The 22,879-nt window shown below is 33.0% G+C and overlaps 1 protein-coding gene across 2 annotated transcripts; it reads right to left on the reverse strand.

The window, feature by feature from the left end:
• Positions 1 to 667: 667 nt before the first annotated feature.
• LOC100804610 (probable helicase MAGATAMA 3) lies at positions 668 to 14,038 on the reverse strand. Of its 2 annotated transcripts, XM_006584933.4 has the most exons (21): positions 13,824 to 14,038; positions 13,508 to 13,647; positions 13,259 to 13,415; positions 12,544 to 12,677; positions 12,242 to 12,451; positions 10,635 to 10,826; positions 9,491 to 9,526; positions 8,581 to 8,666; positions 8,315 to 8,359; positions 7,553 to 7,664; positions 7,374 to 7,479; positions 6,851 to 6,948; positions 5,373 to 5,489; positions 5,192 to 5,284; positions 4,099 to 4,152; positions 3,640 to 3,698; positions 3,455 to 3,539; positions 2,198 to 2,566; positions 1,595 to 1,717; positions 1,417 to 1,503; positions 668 to 1,157 (listed from the first exon to the last, which is right to left on the reverse strand). In XM_006584933.4, the coding sequence occupies exons 2-21, from the start codon at positions 13,610 to 13,612 to the stop codon at positions 939 to 941; spliced, it is 2,487 nt and encodes an 828-aa protein (XP_006584996.1). In that variant the 5' UTR covers positions 13,613 to 13,647; positions 13,824 to 14,038; the 3' UTR covers positions 668 to 938. The 2 variants fall into 2 exon arrangements, with proteins under 2 accessions (XP_006584996.1, XP_040873947.1); XM_041018013.1 differs by lacking the exon at positions 9,491 to 9,526.
• Positions 14,039 to 22,879: the final 8,841 nt, after the last annotated feature.

Raw genomic sequence — 22,879 nt, forward strand, 5'->3', positions numbered from 1 at the left:
TGAAAGATCATGTGGTTAGGTTAATGACTCAAACTTCTTCACACGGCTAGTATTATCAATGAACAAATTATATATCTTAAGGTGAATTATTGATAGTGCATGCATTTTCAATAGTAAAAAGGATGTTGCAATTTGCAACTTTGTATTATGAATATTAGCTAATGTGAAAATGATGTTGAAGTGATATCAACTTTATACTTAAGTAATGCAAAGATTGAGCAAAATAAGTAAACAACATGAGGAAAGAATAGTAGAGCACACACATCAATAACAAAAAGAATTCCTTTACCCATAAATAAAGGTCCAGTTGTGAGGCTTAGCACGGTTTCGTACCAAAATAATAAAGGTTGAAAAGAAATGATTATGATTGATCATCATAATTCATGTTTGGTTAACCTTTAACGTAAAACAATTATTGCAAATTAACAAAACCTGATTTAGTTAATCAATGCTCTGATTAAGAAATTAATGAATACCGTACTATTTTACAAAAACAATTCAATTTTTTTTAAGATCTCAATTAAATTTTTATAGTTCAGTTTGGTTCAATTCTTAACAATTCAGTTTGGTTTAATTTGCTTTTAACAACCCCAGTTCCAGTAGACATCAGAGGTAAGGGATGAGAAGTTTCTTACTTTTGGTGACCAATATTTCAGGTACCCTTTTCTGCATTAAATATGACATGCTATCATTTCTCAGTATCCACTGTTCAAGCTGGTGCAGGTTACAATTTTCCTTGTCCTCATTACAGGAAAAAAAAACATAAATTATACCAGTTTGCTCAACTACACATCTATTTAACAAGTGTGTTTGGGCAGGTGTCAAAGATGCACGTAAAACAAGATTTCCACGTCCAATCAAAGATAAAAACGTGGAAGCTACAGCACTAGGCATTGGAATGGATGCAGATCAAATAATGTGAAACATATATCTAAATCCTAATCGTCGTCAAAACCTGCATCATTCATGTCGATGTCGCCTTCTCCATCGTCATTGTCCTCAGTTTGTGCTTGAGCATCAAATGCTGCAGCATTGTCAGGCTGCACATCATTATCTACCATATCATCAGGTCCAGTCACTTGTGATGGTTCAGCCACCTTTGTTTGCATGGATGTCAGACTTTCATCACTGAAGAATGAGGAATATGGCTGTGAAACCTGCAGATGAAAGTTGTTTAGTTGGTCTTCAGCTCGGTGCAAAATTTGTTGGGTCCATAATCTAATTATGAATGTATTATGCATAGATTCAGGTAGACCAACAAATGAATATTTATGTAAACATTATAGATAAAAGGACCATGTACTAATAGAGCGTGCAAATTTTGATCAATTGGCCTCAAATAAAATTCTTAGCTTATTGGATCAAATTCACTGCATTGCTAATAGTAGACATAAAAAGATTTCTCAGCGCATTTACTTTGAATAAACAGTTCCTTTTCTCTGCACTTTCCACTAGCTTGTTCCATTGTTCACTCCTCCTTAATGTTGAGGCAGATCCAACCACCTATATCAACAACAAAAAATGGATCACGTTCAGGTGTATGGATCAAATAAAATTCTCGAAATCATCACATTAACCCCAAAAGATACAGTACCAACACAGCAGACTTTGCTCTAGTGATCCCAACATTCATTCGCCGGATATCCTCCACAAACCCTATACCTTTATCTTTGCTCGCCCTGACACATGAAAATATTGCAATGTCCTTTTCCCGTCCCTGAAAGAGAGGAGAGTATTCTTTAATATCAAACCTAATGTGCCAACCATGTAAGAATCATCTTTAGAGAGAGAAGCCCAAGTTACAGGCCAATCCTTAAAGTAGCAACCCATTGAAATGAAAGAAATATTATATTATATTATATTATATTATATCGTATTATAAAATATACACTTTATTTAACCATGATTTATTTGCCCAATTTTTGAATTTTTTTATAATTTAATCATGTGAAACTACACAAAAAATGTCGTCTATGGTGCAGTGCAAGTGTGCAACAGTTCATGTGGATGTATATCCATAACCAGCTATTTAGAACACTCAGAATCTTAGTCTTGCAAATGCCAGGTTTATTGTATTCCAGATGATAAACAATCAAAACCTTATTTTAATATTTTCACAATTTATTATTAAATAATCAATATTAAAAGCAAAATTGAAAATGAAGGACATCATATAAATAGCATTAAGCTAGTTTACCTGGCAACCATCAACAGTACATATATCCACTACTTTCTCAGCTGACATTCCAAAGGTCTCTTCAAAACGTTTTTGGAAGAGCTTGACTTGTTGACTATAGGGTGATATAATTGCAACTTGGTTACCAGACTTCAGTGTCGGATAAAGTGAAATAAGTTTTTGATACAAAAATAGAACAAAGTCAACTTCTTCAACATTTATCCATGAACCACTCCCAGGTGGTCGAGCCTCTTTTCCCTCATGAATGTCAAAGAAGCAGAAGGGGCCAAAGCAGCGGTAATCATGCCATGCACGTATTGTTCGTGATTTTACCTCATCCCCATCTTCCAAGGAGTCTTCATAAAACTCCCTGGAGGGAAAGCTTCTTATCTGTTTGATCATAACAAGATAAAACCCTCTTAGCAAAATTGATAGGAAATTAAAAAAAATATATAACAGTAATAGAAGAAAGGAACACAACACAAAACTTCATGCACAATGATTGAAGAACACACAATAAAATTAAGAAGGCATCACCATAAAGAAAAATAGAAAAGATTAAAAATTTATTTAACGTGGTTCGGCCCTTCATGCCTATATCCACAATGATTTATTTGCTTAACGTGGTTCAGGCCTTCATCCCTACATCCACAACACAAATTTGTTTAACGTGGTGCGGTCCTTCATCTCTACATCAACAACCTCATCACATGTTTTCTGGACAAACTTGTAAATCCTCCCTTCACATGACCCTCCTTTCTCACTTAGGATGGTGACCTCTTCTTCAGGTTGGGTGATTCTTCTCATCTCAAGAACTTATATTTATAGACCTAGCATCATAATCTTAAAAGAGAAAAAAAATCTAAAATAATTATAAAAGGAAAAACGTTGAGTACTCAAGGTTCAAATCCAAATGAGAATTATATAATCCCTATTTTTTACCTTGATGCAACAAAATGACAAGCCCAAAAAATAAATTATAAGTATGAAGTATCTAGTTAGTTTTGGAGGCAATTCTGTTGTGTTTCAACCTCTTGCTTCAGAGGCAATTCCCTTGAGTCTCAACCTCTTGATACTTATTTGGACACAGAAAGATCACACATATTAAACAAATTAACTTTGCAAGATTCTGCTTAGCATATGCATTAGAAATGGGTTGAGTAAGGCCTAACTCAACTCTAAAACCTAATTCAGGGGGGAAGGATAGCCCAAGCCTTCTAAACAGTATTTTAGCCATATTCCTAACCAATATAGAACATCTTAACAATATGCACCAACCTCAGGATGCATTCTGTATTGAGTCTTCAACATTTTAACTGGATAACCAGCCTGCTTCAATCTTTCAAATAAGCTTGTGCCATATCTTAAATTCATGAAACAAAAGACAAAAAAAAAAAATCTGATGTTAGCCAAAAGAATGGTTTAATGTATTAATTGATAACCATCATCAAAATATAGTTTACCCATGATTCTTAGCAACGTCTGAAATTACAGTAGCTGGCAGTTGAGCTGGATCGCCAACCTTATAAAATAGCAAGAAAATGTAGCATCAATAAGGACAACATTCACCCAAAATGATTTGAAAAGTTTCAGTCCAACATGTTTTTGAAAGGGTTCAATAATTGTTTTAAAATAATATTTCCATTTTCCAGGTCTTGTCTAGTCAATTAGTAAATCAATAGACATGAATTATCAATCTCATTCCTGTATACCATTTCATATCTTTTGAATTGAGAGTTACAATGAATAATGAATTTGCTTTCTTTACAGATGCTGTCAAAACGGTATCTTTTCCCTTGAAATTCGTATTTTATAAATGATGGATAGTTAACATGTAAATTAAGACATAGCTGCAACTTAAATACAGTAAAAAGTAAAATAGTGTAGGCCTCCATAATGCAAGGATCAGCGATGGAAATTACCAGAAAAACTTTTTTGCATTGATTGGCTAAAGGAACAAGAGTCGCAGGCTCCACCTGTCATATAAAGAGTTGAAATAAAATAAGCAACATCAGTTTTACATTAGATATTGACAATCCTTAATCTTCTCATTACAAATAATAACAAGTAAAGAATACTGTTAGAAACCACATAATATTAAATCATTTCAACATTCCAAGATTGCCTATTTTCATTGTAACTTAGGAAACAAGTGTTAGAATTATTAGTCTAATTTAGGAAATAAATCCTGCTTCCTAAAGAATCTCTTTACGAAGTCCCTCCTCATGTATTTGGTTCTACTTGTTTCATGTATGATCTTTCTCAAAGTAAAGATAAATTATTTGCTCATATTATCAAATATCTTTCTTGGGCCTTCTTGACTTGGGAGACTGGAGTTACTAACTCTCCTACAAATAGATTCTTCAGTTCTGTTGATGTCACCTTTTTCAAGGATACACCTTTCTTCAGTACACAAGTGGAACCAGATTCAAGATCTTAGGGCTTATCACTGCCTTATCTAAGCAACCCTATTTTAATCCTCAGCTTTTGAATCCTCAAAAGTCAACAACCTCTTCCCAACCACAGCAGTTCTCTCCTTGCCCACTCACTTCTTATCAGTGTCATCCTCATCAGATGCCTCCAGAAGTTGCCCCTGTTCTATAGTCTATTGATTCATCTCCTGCTTAAGCGTCTTCACCTGTTCTAGTCCCCACCTGAATCTCACACTGACTTACCCTATTCTTTTCTAATAAAAAAGTTAAATTATAGCACAATATGGCTGGGGACATGCATTATCCAGGATTCAAGCCCAAAGGACTCTTGTGAGAGGGGTTGAGGACAAGTTATATTTATAACATAAAATTAATCATATGTCTTCACCTAATAGCTTAAGTTTTAGGAATGGTGGATGACAGTTATTCCATCAGCATACTACAATTCAAAATTAGTTGCAGGAATGTTTTCAGGAACCGCAGAAACTTCTTTAGACCAAACTTTGTCAAGTTAGTTTATAATACAAGCATCTAACAAGTGATTCAGTAACTAAACTGAAGAAGAAGAAGATTTCACACTTACAGCTTGTGCTGCTTCATCTATAATCACAACATCAAAGCTGCGGTTTAGTTTACTGAAAACATGGGAACCACTAAAGCTGAGAGTTGAGAAGACCTGCCAAGCACAAAGAAAAGACTAAGAAAATCAAATTGTTTTTTGCTATTCCTTTTGCATTCAATCAATATAAGCATGAAATATATACAATTGTGGCCTCATCTAAAATTGCAGCCCGGAGACTATCATCATTACTTCCTGCGGGACCGTTGTTACTCTGTTTATTGGTAGATGATTTGTTGGCACTGGAACGTTTTTGTTTCATCTGCACGTAAAATTTTAAACATCAAAATTTGACCCAAATTACATTTAAGTACAGATTAACAATACAAATTGCAATATAAACAGATACCCTGTAAATAAAATTTAGACTATTAATTCATTAGTAAAAAATTACAGTCAAAATTGGCAGGTTTGAACCAAGTTCAAGAAATATGTATTAAGCTCAATTTATTTTCTTTAACAACATTATTTTCCTCAAAGGTCATAAAAGTTCTTCAGTCATCACCATCTCTTCATTGGTTGATACACATCATAAATAAAGCTAGGGGTGATGAATATGCTTTGGGCTTGAAATCTACATACTAATGTGTTTTGGGTTAATTAGTAAATTATACAGTATGATTGGATGGCCCAATTATAAGATATATGAAGCTTGAACACAAATTAAAATCATTTCAGTGATCAGAGATCCTAGCCAAAAGCAAAAGATGTAAATAAGTTTTCAGTCCTAGGGAAGTGATGAAGCTTAAACATCTTCAAGTGCCAATGCAATTTTGGCACAGTTCTCAATGTTGACCTAAGATGCACTACATGGATACCTATTGGTCAAAAGCCTACAGAATAATGCACCCCATCAAAATCCTCTCTCTCCCTTTCACTTATTCTAAATTATTTCCTTCCCCACTCTCACCTGCCACATCAGCAATCTGTTAGGCTCAGCTATATTAGCACAACTATTCTCCATGTTCCCCATTCTGCCCTTGTTTCCGTGGATTAGTCCACTGCATCCCTTGGCACCTACAACTAAGTAATGGGGTCATCTATCACTGTCACTCTGGACATCCGTACAGACACTTAACAATAAGGCTGAAATAGGATATCTAACCTAGTTAAGGATGGTGAGAAGCTAAAGTAATCTTAAATGAAATGAAATATAACCTCCTTCACAGATGCCTGCAACACATTCACCAGCATAATTAACTCCAAAGAATCGATATTCTTTATAGTAACAAATGTTGCAGCCTTTTCATCTAATTTTACATCATGCATTATATTACGGCTCTTCATTAATTTAAGGAAAATGTTAGCATCCCCTTAGGCTGATTTTTAACATCTAAAAGTGGCAAGTTTTTTATTGAAAAAGAAAAAAAAACATTAATTTTTTATATTTTCAAATCAATAAATGTTTTCTTTCTCAATAAAAACTAACCACTTTTAGATGCATAAATCAGCCCCAAGTGTTGATGTTAATAAAACCATTAATTTAACAGCTAAGCTCCCCTCTGACCTGCCAGGCATGATTATGGCATTATAACCAAATTTTACAGAAGTGGTATGGAAGATTAAATAACAACAGTGGCAGCATAGCTAATTAAAACACATTCAGTCTAATCTTCCACATACAAGTTCATCCAGGGAAACAGCCTTGATAGAATGATGTGCTTTGAGACCAATCCGCACAATTTTAGGGCAATAAACATGGTCATTTTCATCATGTATACCTGAGAACATGCATGAACAACAGTTAAAAAATAAGTATGCAATCATTATAAGATTAAGATAGCATAGAAATAAGGCCACACAACCAAGATGACAATGACATCTCCCTAGTAAAGATGCCCCAGTTGAAATCTTATAACCCCCACCCCAAATAGAAAAATAAGAGGGACAAACATCATACTGCACTAAATGCATCATTTTTAATTTTTATATAAGAAATCTCGATTCTGCAAGCTTCAGAACTTTTAGCATTAAAATTTATTACAGAAATACTTTCAGCTGACTAATTGCCAAATTCTGCATGCTATCTAAACAAATAATCCTTGGCATTCTTTTGCTCTAGTAGCATTGTTGCATAATGCAAGGAAATGTATTGCAAAAGAAAAAACTTTTTCCCCATATTAAATGCATTAGAGAAACTTCATACCTCCATTGAAAACCCTCAACACAATCTCATCAAGGGCAGAGTTTGATGGGGCGCATACTAACACTCTTACACGATACTTGCGATTTGAAGTTATAGCTTCAGGTTTCTGATAAAACCCATCATTAGAGAAGATATTATTTTGCAAAATCAACAATTTTAGCCAACGAAAAAGTACTTACTAGTTCATTTCCAGTGGTTGGAAAAAAACCATCATTGCCATCTTTCGGCATCAAACTATCCCTTGGATTAATACCATTAAGCCATGGAGACGCTAGTGCCCAATGCCTTTGTCTGCCAAAGGAAAAGGGAATAGAAAAAATCAAAAAAATCTTCTACCAAGATGAAATATGAAAAGTGCAACAAAGCTAGTATAAAAACCATCTTTGTTCTCGGGGAAGAATGGTCACAATCCAAATTGATTATAAATGAATAAGACTAGATGGTACAGCAATATAACAGAAGATCTGAAAAACAACTGGCTTAACTCTACTTTAGATATCAAATAAGTAATCATCCAGATCACTTCCAGATATCATGCCCTTAGCTTTAAACAATCCTCCCAGCTTCTTATGATGCCAATGTAAAGTTAAACCAACTTATGTGAAGAGAAACCAAGAAAATGTGCACTTAATTACAACTATTTTCTTGATGTTTACTTTATGATATAATATAAATATCAATTTTTACCCTCCTTGTTGCACTTCTACTTTGATTTAAAACTATTTAAATATGAACTACTGGAAGATAGGCACAGCCAGAGAGGAAACATGTACAACACGAAGCTAGAAGAAACCAATAATGTAAAGAACAAAAAATTTAAAGATGTTCCAGATGGGGAATAAAAAGAAATATCATATCAGAATCACAGGAAATAACCAACATCCATGACATGAGGTTGTCTAGAATAAGTGAAGCCTAGATATTCTCAAAGCAAATCTTACTTCTCCTCAATAGGTAATTGTGGTCCCTGCCTTAGCTCATAGGTCCTGTTTCCAAGAAACAAATATCAATAAACATATGTATGAGCAAAGAGAAACATTAGGCAAAAATGTGACCATAAATTGCTTGGTAGAAGCAAAAAATGCTTCAAAATCTCACCTCTACCAGGCACACTCTTATAATGCTTTGCTCAAGACAACAATCAAAACCAAAAACAGAATTTTTAGACATAGAAGACTACAGAAATATATAAAAATATTATACTTACTTTGAATGCATTCTTGTAGGAGTAGCATGCAAAATGGTACTTAGAATCCCAAGTATGGTCTGAGTCTTCCCAGTCCCTGGGGGCCCCTGAATGGGAGTTGGTTAGGCTCAATTACAATTATATATATATATATATATATATATATTAAAAAAAACTACTATACATTGATAACAACCCAGATATCTGTCTCATAGATATCTAGCAAGGGGATAATGCTCCAGCAAAAAAATCTGGAAAGGACCTAGTGACATGATATAAATGGACATTATAACCTGTTTTTGTGTAGTAAAAAATTACAAACTCTAACTCAATCGCCTAGCTTTCAAGCTTTGCATGATAAGAAACACAAAATAGCAAAGGATAAATTATATTCATTACAAGAAATCAGGAGAGGGCGAGCCCTGGTGCAGCGGTAAAGTTGTGCCTTGGTGACTTGTTGGTCATGGGTTCGAATCCGGAAACAGCCTCTTTGCATATGCAAGGGTAAGGCTGCGTACAACATCTCTCCCCCATACCTTCGCATAGCGAAGAGCCTCTAGACAATGGGGTACGAAGTTTTTTACAAGAAATCAGGAACTGAACCAGTTCACAATTCAACCAGTCTAACTAGTTAGTCTGTTTCTTACAGAACTTTAAAAAAATAATGCTTAGGCTTTTTGAAGCTCAAAAAGAATATCACAACTAATTTTGCCTAAAATCAGAGAAAAAACTGGCAGCATGAAAGCTTGAAATCGGCAGTTCTTTGTAATAAATTTCTCCCAATTCCCAACTATAAAAAATAAGTCTTTGTACAAAATAATTCAGCATACACTGATAAACATAACATCAAATATTACCTAAAAGAAAAGGCAAGTATGCAAAACATTAAACAAATTTTACAGCAGAAAAAAAGCCAGACATAGAGGCCAACCTGTATCAAGACAAAGGCTTTTGATGATAGACCAGCCTGCAACAGAAATAAAATGTTACTGTTGAATAAATAATGCTAGATGAGCTTTATGTGTTGTAAAAGAATAAAAACTTTTGATCGATCTTTACTCTCTTATAAAGATTTTTTGGTCCTTTTTTCTCTCCTTAGTTGTTTGAATAAATAATTCAGTGGAGATTTTTCTTATAATTGAGCATGCTTGGAAGAGCTTTAAACTAAAAAAGCAAAAAATAGCTAAACTTTTATGCTTCTGGAAAGACCTTACAAAAGTTAATATCGAGAAAGGAGAAGCTATTCAAGCATTAAAAAGTATTTTTTGAAAATTGCATCCAAATGTAAAATAGCTTTCAAATGTAAAATAGCTTTTACTTTTTTTCAAAAGATCTTTCTAACAGGTTCATCAACAAAAAGGTATTTTCTCTTTCAATTAAGCACTGAGTTTCATAAAACAAAATGATAAAGAAAGCACACACGAAGATGGGAAGAGATTGGTGAGCTTTTAAAGGTTTCTGTGTTACTGTTCATTTTAATATTGATTTTAGGTTGTTGGCTTTAGAGGTCACTTGCTCTTGCATTTGTTTTTTAACTCCTATATCAAAACAAAAAGAAATTGAGATGAGATTTTTTTGGTATAATTGATTGAGATGAGATTGAAATTGTAGAATCTAAGCCTTTAACATGTACAGAAGAAAAGAAAATGAGGGAAAACAAGGAGCATGTTCAAATAGGGAAAACTTGGAAGCAAGAAAATGAGAAACAGGACTCTGAATGATGTTATATATGATAATACGCTTGAAGTACTACATCCTGAATTTTAATTATAGCATCCTTAACTTAAGTACTACATCCTGAATTTTAATTATAGCATCCTTAACTTAAGTACTACATCCTGAATTTTAATTATGACTGAATGCCAAATCCAAACTTGAAAATATGTCATCTTAAGTAATTGCCAGAATCCTATATTTATCCTTTCCAAACAATATATCAGCATCTAACAAGGATACAAACATAAAGAACACTGGATTGCAAAAAAGAAAAAGGCAAAAAGATAATTAATAAACCTGAAACTCAGTTGATGAATAAGTTTTTGTTACTTTATTGAACTTCAAAGGTAAAAACTTACTGTTATGGCCTCACGTTGGTACTGATTGAAAGTACTTTCAACATATTCCTTCAAAGGGATTGGGATTTTCCAACCCTCGGCTTCTGTGCCAAAATTCTCTCCAACTGCATTTAATATTAAATCCTTGTATGGGAGACAGCTTATAGTTCGTACAGCCAAATACTCACGAGCAATGGTAGATAAGCTGCACAGCTGCATGGTTTCACATTGGATCAAAGGCCAAACTAATTTATAAGAACCATTTTTCTGCTGCTAAGAAAAAAATAATGAAAACCTCTATACCTTCTTTTATAAATTAATAAAAGCAATTCATTAGTCAAGGATGAAACCCCCAAGTATAAAAAGCACACAATTGATATCACTTAATTCTATACAAAGAAAGGGGGGAAACTAGACCAAAAAAGTGGAACTACATGAACTTGAGGAATCTATTCCCTGTAAAATTAAACACGGCTAAATAGAAAAGGATGAATTTCAAAACTTTATCAAATAGCAGAAGTGAAGGAAACAGGTAAGAAGGAGTCACATAATAACATAGGAGTGAAGTAGTGAACAAGGAGTCACACTAAGTATTCAATACCATTCGCTAGAATCGCTACTAATACGAGAAAACTTGAAATAACTAGAAAACAAAGTGTTTTAAATGTTAAAAAAAATATAATAATTAACATTACAACAACAACCAAGTCTCACCGGGATAATAATTAACATTTAAAAAAAAGGCTACAAGTCTACATCAGTGAATGTGAAATATATGTGTGTGATTGGTTGATTAATAAAAAAAAAGAAATAAACATTTAAAAAAGTTAATGTTAAAATTCCACTTTCTTTAAACACTAAACCTTATACTGACAAGATTTTAAAAAAATGTGAACAAAGAAGTTAAGTCGGAAGGGAGGTTGCCCCATTTCCTATGTCAAAGCATACCACAACACAAGCCTCAACAAGGACATATAGCAGTACTTACAGAAAAGTGAATAACCTGCCAATGGAGGATCAATCAAATCCACGACCATTTTTATATAATAAACAATCAAATATGAAATATCAAGTGGAGGAGGGAATTAAATATAATGATATTTTATCTTTTTTAGAGTAGCTAATCCCTTCCTTCTCGGTCCTCAAATTACACCTAATATGTGTAAAAATGCTTACATGTATTTGAAATATATAAAAATGTAAATTTAATTATTTTCATGTAATTGAAACACACACACATTGTCAATGGAAGCAACTGCCAAGAATAAAAGAATGTATTTGAAATCAATATGTTCTTTTTGCCATTTGTAGCCTGATTTTATCAAGTGAAACTCCAAGCACCCTTGAATAGAACAAAAACCAAATATCATAATAGTACCTGACATGTAAAGTCTACATCTAATTGCACTGCTCAAGATAAAACTAAAGAATGCATATACAACAAAGAACAATGCCACAGAACTTCATCAATATTATTATTTGCAAACATGTCTACAAAGGAATATTTTTATTCTTAAATGAAAATAATAATATCCAAGAAATGTCATGGTAATAAAAACATTAAAATTCATAGTTGATAGGCAGACTACATCTTTCCTCTGGCAAGAATACAAGATAGAACAAGTTACCTTCATAAAATATAACTGTCTCTCTGTCTCGCATATATGAGAACGCATGTTAAACAGTCTGGGGCAAGATTGTACATTATCTGTATTAAAATTTGAGAACTCTCCGGCAAGATAGAGTCTAACTCGAAGAAGCCTTGTTTCAAAAAATTTCCGCACATGTTCCACCAAGGCAAATGCATAAACAGTAGGTAATCTTTTGTCATCCAAAAACTGTGCAGTGACAAATATTGATAGGAAATCAGTTCAAAATAGGCAAACAATTCAAAGTCCGAAATCAAAAAATCTCTTATCACTAGTAGTACCTTCTCTTTCGAAAGCAGCAAAAGATCATTCTGTGATATTGATTCTCCCTCATTGATTTCACACGGAAATTCTATAAAGTGAAAATCGTCCGCCTCGCTCCAACTTTTTACCACCCCCAATTTCCATTCAGTCACTGTAGTCAGGCAAACGAAAAAAGTTCTTTAGCAACAACAAAAAGAGACCCTCCAAACTTTTTTTTTGGTGCCTGGGTATCTCAGCCTAGAGCTGGAGATTAATATAGAGATTTATTTAAGGGGCTAGTCTCTCCTAATTAGGTGTTCTCACATACACAGAGACTTGAGGTCAAACTCCTAACTACATGCTAAAGCAGAATACTTATATTTCAACCATACCACACCATACTGGTTAACCCTCCAAACTTTAAAACATCGAAAGGAATACCCATTTTTTGAAAGGGAGAACCACAATTTAGACAGAGCTTTTTTTTTTATCGGCAAATGTTAATTGTTAGTTTGTTAGTTTTTGTTAGCTGGAAGAATCGAACCCGCAACCTTTTCCTCATTCCCTTCTTTCTTATCCACCCAACCAGCCCTATATCTCCACTGGCCGAGAGCTTTAATAGTCCACTCTCCACTGGCAAGTGCTACAATGCCATTAACTATTGACAATGCTACATTGCTACTGCTAGAATGAATAATAATTCACTGAAAAAATAGATGCGAAAATAGTTGAAAACTTGAAATTAAAAAATACCCTCTTCCTCCTCTTTCTCCTTAATGATCTGGGATTTGGCTTCTTCAAAGACGAGGGGTTCGTATGTGGCAATGTAATCATCAACATCTTTGTAGCGTTGCTTCACCTTCACGAGTGTCGACACCGCAGTCCCTTTCTTCTCCTTGTTTTTCAGCTTCTGAAAGCATCAAATTTGAAAGACTTGTTATTGAATGCAAAAAACAAAGGAACCAAGAAAGGAAAAAGAGTAAGGGAAAGAAGTGAATTTGCCTTAGATTCCTTGAGGAGAGCAAAGTAGTCCCAACTAAGAATAATCTGGTAGAAGCGGCGGATTACAGATTCTTCCTGAAGCTTTTCCTTCTCCACCACTGCCATAACAACAACAGCAGCAGCAGCAGCAGTAACAATCACTGAACGAGAGAAGAGAGAGAGACAGGGTTTAAGACTAAAAAAAAAAAAAACACCCTTTTAAAACAAAACTAAAGCCAATACTATTGTCAATGTAAAAGAAAGAATTTTTTTTTTATCTACAGTACGTGCAATCAACATAAACACTACGGTTCCTGAGACTTGAGAGTGTGATTACCTGCAAAAATCAAGGCGGCGGCGGCCTGGTGGTTGGCGCGACGACGTACAGTGGCGTGGGGTGCTCCCTCGTGCGACGGCGGTGGGAGGACGACCAAGCTTCGACGGCGGTTGGAGGTTGTGGTCGTGCAACGGCGCGGGACTTCAGTCTTAGAAGTAGTACTGAATATTGATGTCTTCTTATTAATTTTCACGGGAATTTTTACGTGTGAATTGATGGAATTTTACATAGTGTATTTGTTTTTAATTAATATGGAGAAATACTATTAATACAATTTTATTCTTATAAAATGACTCGAAAAAATAATAGAGATAAAATAAAAAAAATTAAAGAGAATAATTATTGTGTTTATTATTTTCAAAAGAAATATATTATTTATAAATAAAAAAATAATTGAATAAGATACAAAAAGATAAACATAAATAAAGAAAGATTATAAATAAATAATAATATATATGATAAAAGATATAGACATCTGATAATAAGATTATTTATAATATATTTTTTATTGTAAATAAGTCCTTGACTTTTACTTCACGTTAGATAAGGCTTGAATTATAGTTATTAATTAAATGAGTGACTTACTAGTTTAGTAATTATAATAGTTGATTAAATTGATTCTTAAAATTAATAAAATCATAAAGTGGAGTTTATTGTACAAGATTTATGTATTTTTACATGGGAAAGGAAAAACAAAGCAAAATTAAAAGAGGGGTCCTTTCTAAAATGGTCCAGAATTCTATCCTCCAGAGCCAACTATAAAGCGTCCATATCAGCAGCATATTTTGGCTAGAGAATCAACCACAGTATTCACTTCCCTCCCTCAAAACCCAGGTTCTAATAATCTAGAGAGCAACACAGTCATTTATGTTATCTATATATGACTTGCAATAATGTTGAAGCTCTTTATTGATATCCCGAATTTCAGCTAACAATGAGTCCTGAATGACCCCTCCAACTCTCATTTGACAAGAATATGAGATCCAACTACCATCTACACCTTAATTTACTTGAGTCCCTGAGCAAGTCCTAGTGGTTGACAAATGATTATGGTATCTCTTGGAATTTCGTTTGGAATGTTGCATGTGTAACCTGCCACAGAAAGAAATAGGAAACTTCCAAATTCTCCTCCACAAAGGGTTCGAAAGTAAAGTATCCTCATTAAGCAACCATTTGTAGAATGATAAGGACTCACCTGGCCATGCAACAATGTCACAACCATTCGGATTCCGAGGAACCTCCATAACAAAGGCTTCCTATACTTATCCAATCCAAGAACCAAAACGACGGTTGTCCAACCCTTGGATGAGGAGTCATTACAAAGAAGGTCCCTCCATTTGAGCATACTTCGCCAACACAAAGGAGAATCAGACGCAAGAGTGATTGTAAGAAATGGTGCTTGATGCAAGAATTTATTGGGAAAAACATGCACCCACTTTAGTCTTTATTGTACATTATGAATTGCTTTAGTCTTTTTTGAAGTTGTGATGAATAATTAAATTGTCTATGATGGATGGTCTGCATGTCTTCCTCCATCCTCATACATGGATTCATATTGCTATGTTGGCAGATGTTTCGTGGTTTTAAGTTTGGGCTTCTAGTCCATTATGTTAAAAAAAAAAAACACAAGATCAGCGGTTACAAAATAAATTAAGAATGAGTCAGGGAGTGGGAGGCTAGAAAGGGGAGGGAGTGGGGAGAGAGTATAGAGAAGTGGGAAATTAAAAATGATATTTGTCTCTTTTAATAGTTTGTACCTGGGACAATTTTCTGTCCCATTGAGTAACAAGAAAGAAATTGTATTTTTGTGTTGTCCATCTTTTTTACTTTTTAGCGAATCAAATATACCATAAATGATTATTTTTGTAATTTATCCTTTTTTTTCTTCAGTTTGGTTATTCATTTTTAAAAAATTCAATTTAATATTTTATCTTATTTAAAAGGTTTAAAATGATCATTTATATTTTAAAAAAATTGTTTTGGTACCTCCTCTTATTTAAAATTTTAAAAATGATCATTTAACTATTTAAATATATTTAAAATGGTATTTTATATGAACATTATTTGAAAATTAAAGTTGAATATATTTAAATAGTTGACTGATTATTTTGAACTCTTTTATAAGTGTAGACTACATATAGTGGAAAAGTAAATTTTTTTGTGCATGTTGCACAAAAAATAACGACCTTTAGATTGATCTTGCATAAAAAAAATTTGTGTACCATTCACACCTTATCACCACCTTTGTTCTCCTCGGCTACTCTTACCACCACCTCTCTTTGTCATCACTTTATTTTCTTTCTCATCCACCTATCTCTTTCATAGTTTCCAACCACCCTTCCCTCTCTAACACCTCCCCCATCTTTTTGGTGACAACTGATGATGGTGGTGAAGAATCGATGATATTTTGATGGTGACGATGTTTGCTAATTTGTGGATCTGAGCTTCAATCATTGGTCAATGGTGCATGGTGTTCAATGGTGGGGGGCCAACGAGAAAGAGCGTGGTGGCAAAGCTAGTGTGCTTGAGCAAGATTGCTTTCCATCGAACCAATCACAGAAGCAATGAATCTACGAGATACATCTTGCTCCATGCCGACCAATGCCACACACAACCACAAAACCTAAACTCAAGGCATCACCACAAAATCACTGTTCAACAAAATCTTTTAGAGACTTTATTGCCAACTAACACAAAATGGTGGTGACACAATAGTAGTTTATGCGGTTAAGTGAATTGGCACAACTTAGATTTGAGTTATATTTTTTTTTCTTAAAGCTGCCTTTTATTTTTTTTCCTCTTCATATTGTAATGATTTTAAAATTTCTATTTGTTTGGTTAATATTGGCCGTACAACTTCAATTTTTGTAATAAATAATGATTTAATATTGATTTTATTGATCTCCTCCATTATTGGTTGATGTTGATTTGTTTTTTTTGTTGAGTTGAGGAATCTTATAATGCTATCAAGTGCATAAAATTTACTTTTAATTATTAGTCTTTGGGTATGAAATAAATCCAAACAATTTACCCTAATTATGATTATAAAAAAAATTGCCCCAATTAAAAATACAAATAAAGTAGTATCTAAAAAAAATAGAATCCAAAAAATAAAAAATAAAAAAAATCAATAGCAATTAACCGACCTACTGTTTTAAACAATATAAAAACATCGATCTCTCGTAAAGAGCAGTTCCGATTCATCATCATCGTACGTTCTCTTCTCTGTTCCATAAACCATGGCCACATCTCTCTCTGCACGCCAAATCAAGCCCACCCAGAACCCAATTCCGTTTTCCCAATCGGAGATCGAAGCCGCGAAGCAACTCATCCAACTCAGCAGCGGAGATTCTGAGGAAGATCACCACAGCAGCAGCAACAGCTGCAGCTACAGCGTGGTGCAAGGGAAACCACCCCAACAGAGCAAGGTTGATTCCGGCGGCGATGTTTCGTCCGTCGCAGTTACCACTGCGGTGGAGTCCGAAGATGAAAGCTTTGCGAGAAAGAATAAGAGGTATCGTTGTATTAAAGATTTGTATAGCGCTACAACTCCTGTGGTGAAAGCGAAGAGGAAGAGGAACAAGTGTGTCGGAACTAGGAAGTGATGATGTTAACATGTTGATTAGTGTTATAATAACTTATAATCTAACTGTCCAAGGTTGCAAGCAAGTTGTGAAGTTGTACGTAGTAATTTTCCACTGCTTTTAAGACTGTTTGCATGCTTGTTAATGAGAAAGCTCTGGAATTTTCAAGAAGTAGGGCTGAAATTTCAAATTTTATTCTGTTTTTTTTTTTCTCTTTCTAAGTAATAGAATAGTTGTTTTAGTGTGCATATCATATCGAGTCTTCCGCTTACACTAGTTGTGACTTGAGTTTGATGATACACTATATGTAAATTTCACTATAAATCGTAACTGCAGTTAGTGATCTTCCTTGACCTTACAAAGAAGTGTGTCTCACCCTAATCTGAATTTTTTCATACTATGCTTTCAACTATAGTTTGAATCATAATTCCTCATCAAGTCCATAGTGTTTTATCTAATAGCTGATTTGAACATGAAAACGGGATAGATCGCCCTTGAAAAATTCAGAATCGTTTTGGAATTCATATAGCAGAAAAGAATTTAGTTAAGATTAACCTTGTTTTGGGTATTGAACAAAAGTGTGTTTCTACTATCCTATAATCGGAGAGGAGGATGCAATTAAGATTACCGAAAAGAATTTACGGGTAGTGAATAACATTGTGTATTTGTGTCCTATTATTATCGCGTATCCTTTTGGAATTTTCATTTTCAGAAATCAGAATAAAACATTCTATGTAGGGTAATTGGGGATCGAAACCCCCAATTTTGAGTTTTGAACAGTTCAAGAGGGCGATTAGGACAGTGACCAATTGTGTTCGAAAGCTTGCTTATTAAAAATTTGCTAGAATAGATTTTGTTGGTCGATATGCTAGTTACGATCGTTGTCGTACAAGTGATAATTAAAAGACTACGGATTTCACACGTTAAACGCCACCGTTTACCAGCTTAATAATGTTGGGTGACAATTGACATTTACCAAATCTCAATGTTATCGGTTCTGTACGAGAACGACATTGCGGTTACTCATTTAATACAAGAAAGTAGAGTGTTACCTTTCTTTTTATATGGTAATGGCAATGGGATCGACTTTGAGCACTAAAACTCCACTATTTGCTGTTCCATATTCTTATGCTAATGGAATCATAATAGATCACATTAAAATGATAATAAGTGTAAATCATTGATATCATCACCTACAGTACACCTTACAAAAAGACTCGTACTAACTTGTCAGAAAGAGGACACACTAATGATACAATCTTTAACACGTTTATATAACGAGACTCAAAATCCTCTTCAAAAGCACTTATAGTTATGATATGTAAGTTTAACAATGCTTTGCCAATACCCAAGAGAAAGGCTTCAATTCAAGTAATTAATTGTTCAACAATTACTTAATTACAACGAAATAAGGTGTAAATTAATGCATGCCACGTAGCCAGTATTAAGTATTAACATACATGTATATGTGTTTAAGCTACCACACGTGAATACCACAGTTACGGCTTTTCGGCAAATTAATAGCATTCCATGTGAGATATGATGAACTATGTGATGGAAAAATATAAAAGATAAAAAGGTATATTATAAATATAAAATATATAATTTTATTATACAAATATGATATATTTTTTCTGCAATCTATTTCTTAACAAAGTTCTTTCATGAAGACATATTCTATCAGAAACTGGAATCTAGTTTCTTCACTAATCATTTGAGAGTCAAGGTCCTATTTTTACAAAAATTAAAGTCTCGGGCCTCAAGAAAGACTTAGAATATATTCAAACGCCTTCTATTTGAAATACACAAATTCAACAATAAGTCATATTAGAAATAGAATAAGATATTTTTTACCTACGGTGAAAAAAACATAAGAAAATGCAGTACAACAACAATTTTGACGTGGTTGCACAATGCACATTACATGAAGGTTTTGTTCCCAATTAATCATAATCAATATACTATAACCAAGAGACTTTCATACAAAATTGTGGTATATATACCACCAATAATATTTATTTAAAAACATAAGAAAGTGTTCATGCAAGAGAATATTGACGAGACGCATAGGATACCAACAAACATCCCCTATGGATGTGTCGTCAAAAGAATGAAACATAGGACAATGTCTAGCGAAATCATTATAGAGAACCCATTATATAAGGAGGAAAGTGTAGCCTTCCTCATGTTTATGGTTAGAGATTGTTGCAGGAAGTGCATAGAGCCTCTCTGTTTAAGGAGTTCTTCACACACTTTTGCTGTTGTTCTCTAATGTGACTAGAAAGTGATATATCTATTAATTAACAATTAAAAATCAAACTTATTCAATTGCTATCAACATGTTTGGCTCTAAATTATATTTGGTTGATAAAAGTCAAATTTATCGGATTTTAATATGTATTTTGTGATATTTATTTGATATTTTAGTTAACTTTAAGGCTTTGTATTGAAACAAAATAACTTTAAAAGAATTTTATGTTTTAGTTATTTTTAATAAATTTTTGATAGTTTTTCAGCAAAAATAAGTTATTATGACAAGAGTTCTAGATGTCCAAAATTAGCAGAAAGTTCTAAAAAGAAAAATTGCAAAAATTGAAATAAAAATTAGAAAAATCAAGAGCAAGATATTTTTCAAAGATAAATCAACTAAAGAAAAAGATAATTACTTGAATTAATTAGGGATATTATTTGTTTGTAATTTCTTATGATTATCTCTTTAATTAAATCCAACTACAATTCTTGACTATTAATATTGATTCATTCTAACAGTGTAGAAGTCCAGAACAATTCTTAAAATTATATTTTAGACTTTCACCTACTAAATGTCTCTATTATTCCATTAGACACTCTAGATTTTGCTATGTTATTTTTATTAGTGTAATTTCTTCCACTTAGGAGAGCAAAATATGAATCTTGTTTTGCTTTAATTCTATCGATTCAATATTTCATCTTGAGTTCTTTATTTATTTTCGTACTTAATGTTTTTATTTTATTTGTTATCTTATAGATGAATTTAATAATTGACTTGCACTTTGGCAAACCTTGTTAAAACACAAACATGAATCAAGTACTTAATTAGAATTATCTCTAAGGATAGAATAATCATGATTAAATCTCACTAATTCTTGACTATTAATATTGATTAATATTGATTACTTGTGTCAGTATGTTCAATGGATTAGGTATCAGGCAAGTAGTTTAAAATCTTTAACCATGTGACAACGGGGGTAGAATACATCAATAAATTGAGGATGAACAAGAAAGATGAGTGGAGAATTGTGAAGTTACAATGCATTGAGCGAAGTTCAAGTCTAAACTTAAAAATTTATTCATCAAAGATCGACGTCACCATCCAAGTCTAGTATTTTTATATTTACTTAATTATTTTATTGTTACTTAATTTTTATTGTAATTTATTTTATGTTATTTATTTTGTAACAATCACAAAACAAAAATATAAAAATCTAGTTCTTAATTAAATAATTACATAAAATCTCTTTTTTATTTCTTTGGGAGACAACATGGACAATAATTTAATTACTATATCATGATTAAATTATACTTGACCTATAAGTTGGATCTAATATAAAATAAGATCGTAACAGTGGAAGCGCAACAGAATTGTGTTCCAGGATGAGAAGTCGATGATCCAGGGGGTTATTGATAAAGTTTGTCATCTAGCTCGCTCATATAATACTAGTATAATTGTTCATAAACTTCTTGCTAACTCGAATCAGGTAAAGGCCAGTATCGAATGTATCAAGTGGAAATTCTCAATAGAAGGGAAAGTTGCTCTAAATTGCGATCTATCGAGGAAGGGGGATTGCAATATGGTTGTGGAGGTGTGTTGTGGGACCACAATGGCTCCTTTATCTATGGATTTGGTGCTGATCTAGGTGGTTGTTTAGTCCTTGTTGAGGAGTTGAAGGCAAATTGGTTTAGTCTTACTCTAGCCTGGTCTAGGGGATTTTGGAAGATTCATGTGGACTCTGATTCACAGTTGGCGGTTAAGCTTTTGTCCAAAGGGTGTTATATGTTGCATCAATGTCATGCACTCATCAGATAAATTCACTCACTTCATAGCAATGAAGGAGACATTACTTGGAACCATATTTTTCGAGAAGCCAACCAAGTAGCAGATGGTGTGGCAAAGCACACTATGTATGTTGCATCCATACCATGCACTCATCGGACAGATTCACAGCAATGGAGGAGACATCACTTGGAACCATATTTTTCGAGAAGTCAATCAAGTAGTAAATGGTATGACAAAACACGCTATGGAGGAAGATTTTAATTTCCATGTCTTTGATTTCATCTCTAACTTGTTCTTGAGAATGGATGAGCTGATATAACTCAAATTTGTTCCTAGAGACTTTTAGTTCCTCGATCTTCTTAGTGCAATTAAAAAAAATGTTTGACTCTAAATGTGAGTTCCTTGAAAAAAAAATATAGGATTTGAATATATTATGCCGTTTGGGAAATGTACAAGATACTAGAAATTTTAATTCACAAACGTTAAAATGAATATATACGAGAAATATTACCATTGAATTACAACATGAAAAAACCATTAAAAAAATGCCATGAATGACTCAGGGATGGAGAAAAATAACCTAACAACAGGGTAAGAAATATGAAGTGTTATAAACTAAAACTCTAAAAGTAGTTGCACACCGACCATTAAATAGTGTGAGGGTTTGTTGGTCTGTGCTAAGCCTTTAGGGTTGCAAAGTTTGCACGTAATTAAACTTACACATGAAAAATCAATTAGGCTTACTTCCACCGTCCAATGCCTAATTTAATTATTTTTTTACAGAATTATTGTTTTAGTATATAAAAAAAATTGTGGATAAACTTATACAATATAATACTCGTACAAATAACGAATAAAGTTACTTTTTTCTGCTAAATGAATAAAGCTACTTTATATTGTATTTAGTTTAACTTATTATGTCTATTACAACATGTCAAACAGGTTCTGTATATATACATGAATAACTTGAACTGTAAGGGATAATATATTCAAAGAGACATTGAAGTTGAAAAAAACAAAGAAATATTTTTTTTTTTTGGCAAAATAAAACTATAAAATTAACTTGATGATTGAGAATAAAAGTTTAAGAGTAGAAGGAAGAAGTGAAATAAGGTTACAAGTTTTAATCTCCTTAATAATATTCAAACAATAATTAATCATTAACATTTATAGATAAAAAAATATAAAATAATTTTACACGTGTTTTTTCTTCTAAATTGAGTTGTAGTAGGATTTATTTCAAAGAAAAAATGAATAATCTTGATGACTAATTTAATCAAACATTTATTTAATAATTTGTTATTAAATGGGATTGTTTTTAAAATAAATTAAAAAAATATTTGGAGCTTATAAAAATAAACCTTAAAGAACTTATAAAAAGATTATAAATAATTTCTATAAAATTAAGAAAATGTTTAGATGAAATTTTATAAAAC

The sequence above is a fragment of the Glycine max genome, chromosome 8 (genome assembly GCF_000004515.6).
Source record: "Glycine max cultivar Williams 82 chromosome 8, Glycine_max_v4.0, whole genome shotgun sequence".
Taxonomy (NCBI): Eukaryota; Viridiplantae; Streptophyta; class Magnoliopsida; order Fabales; family Fabaceae; genus Glycine; species Glycine max.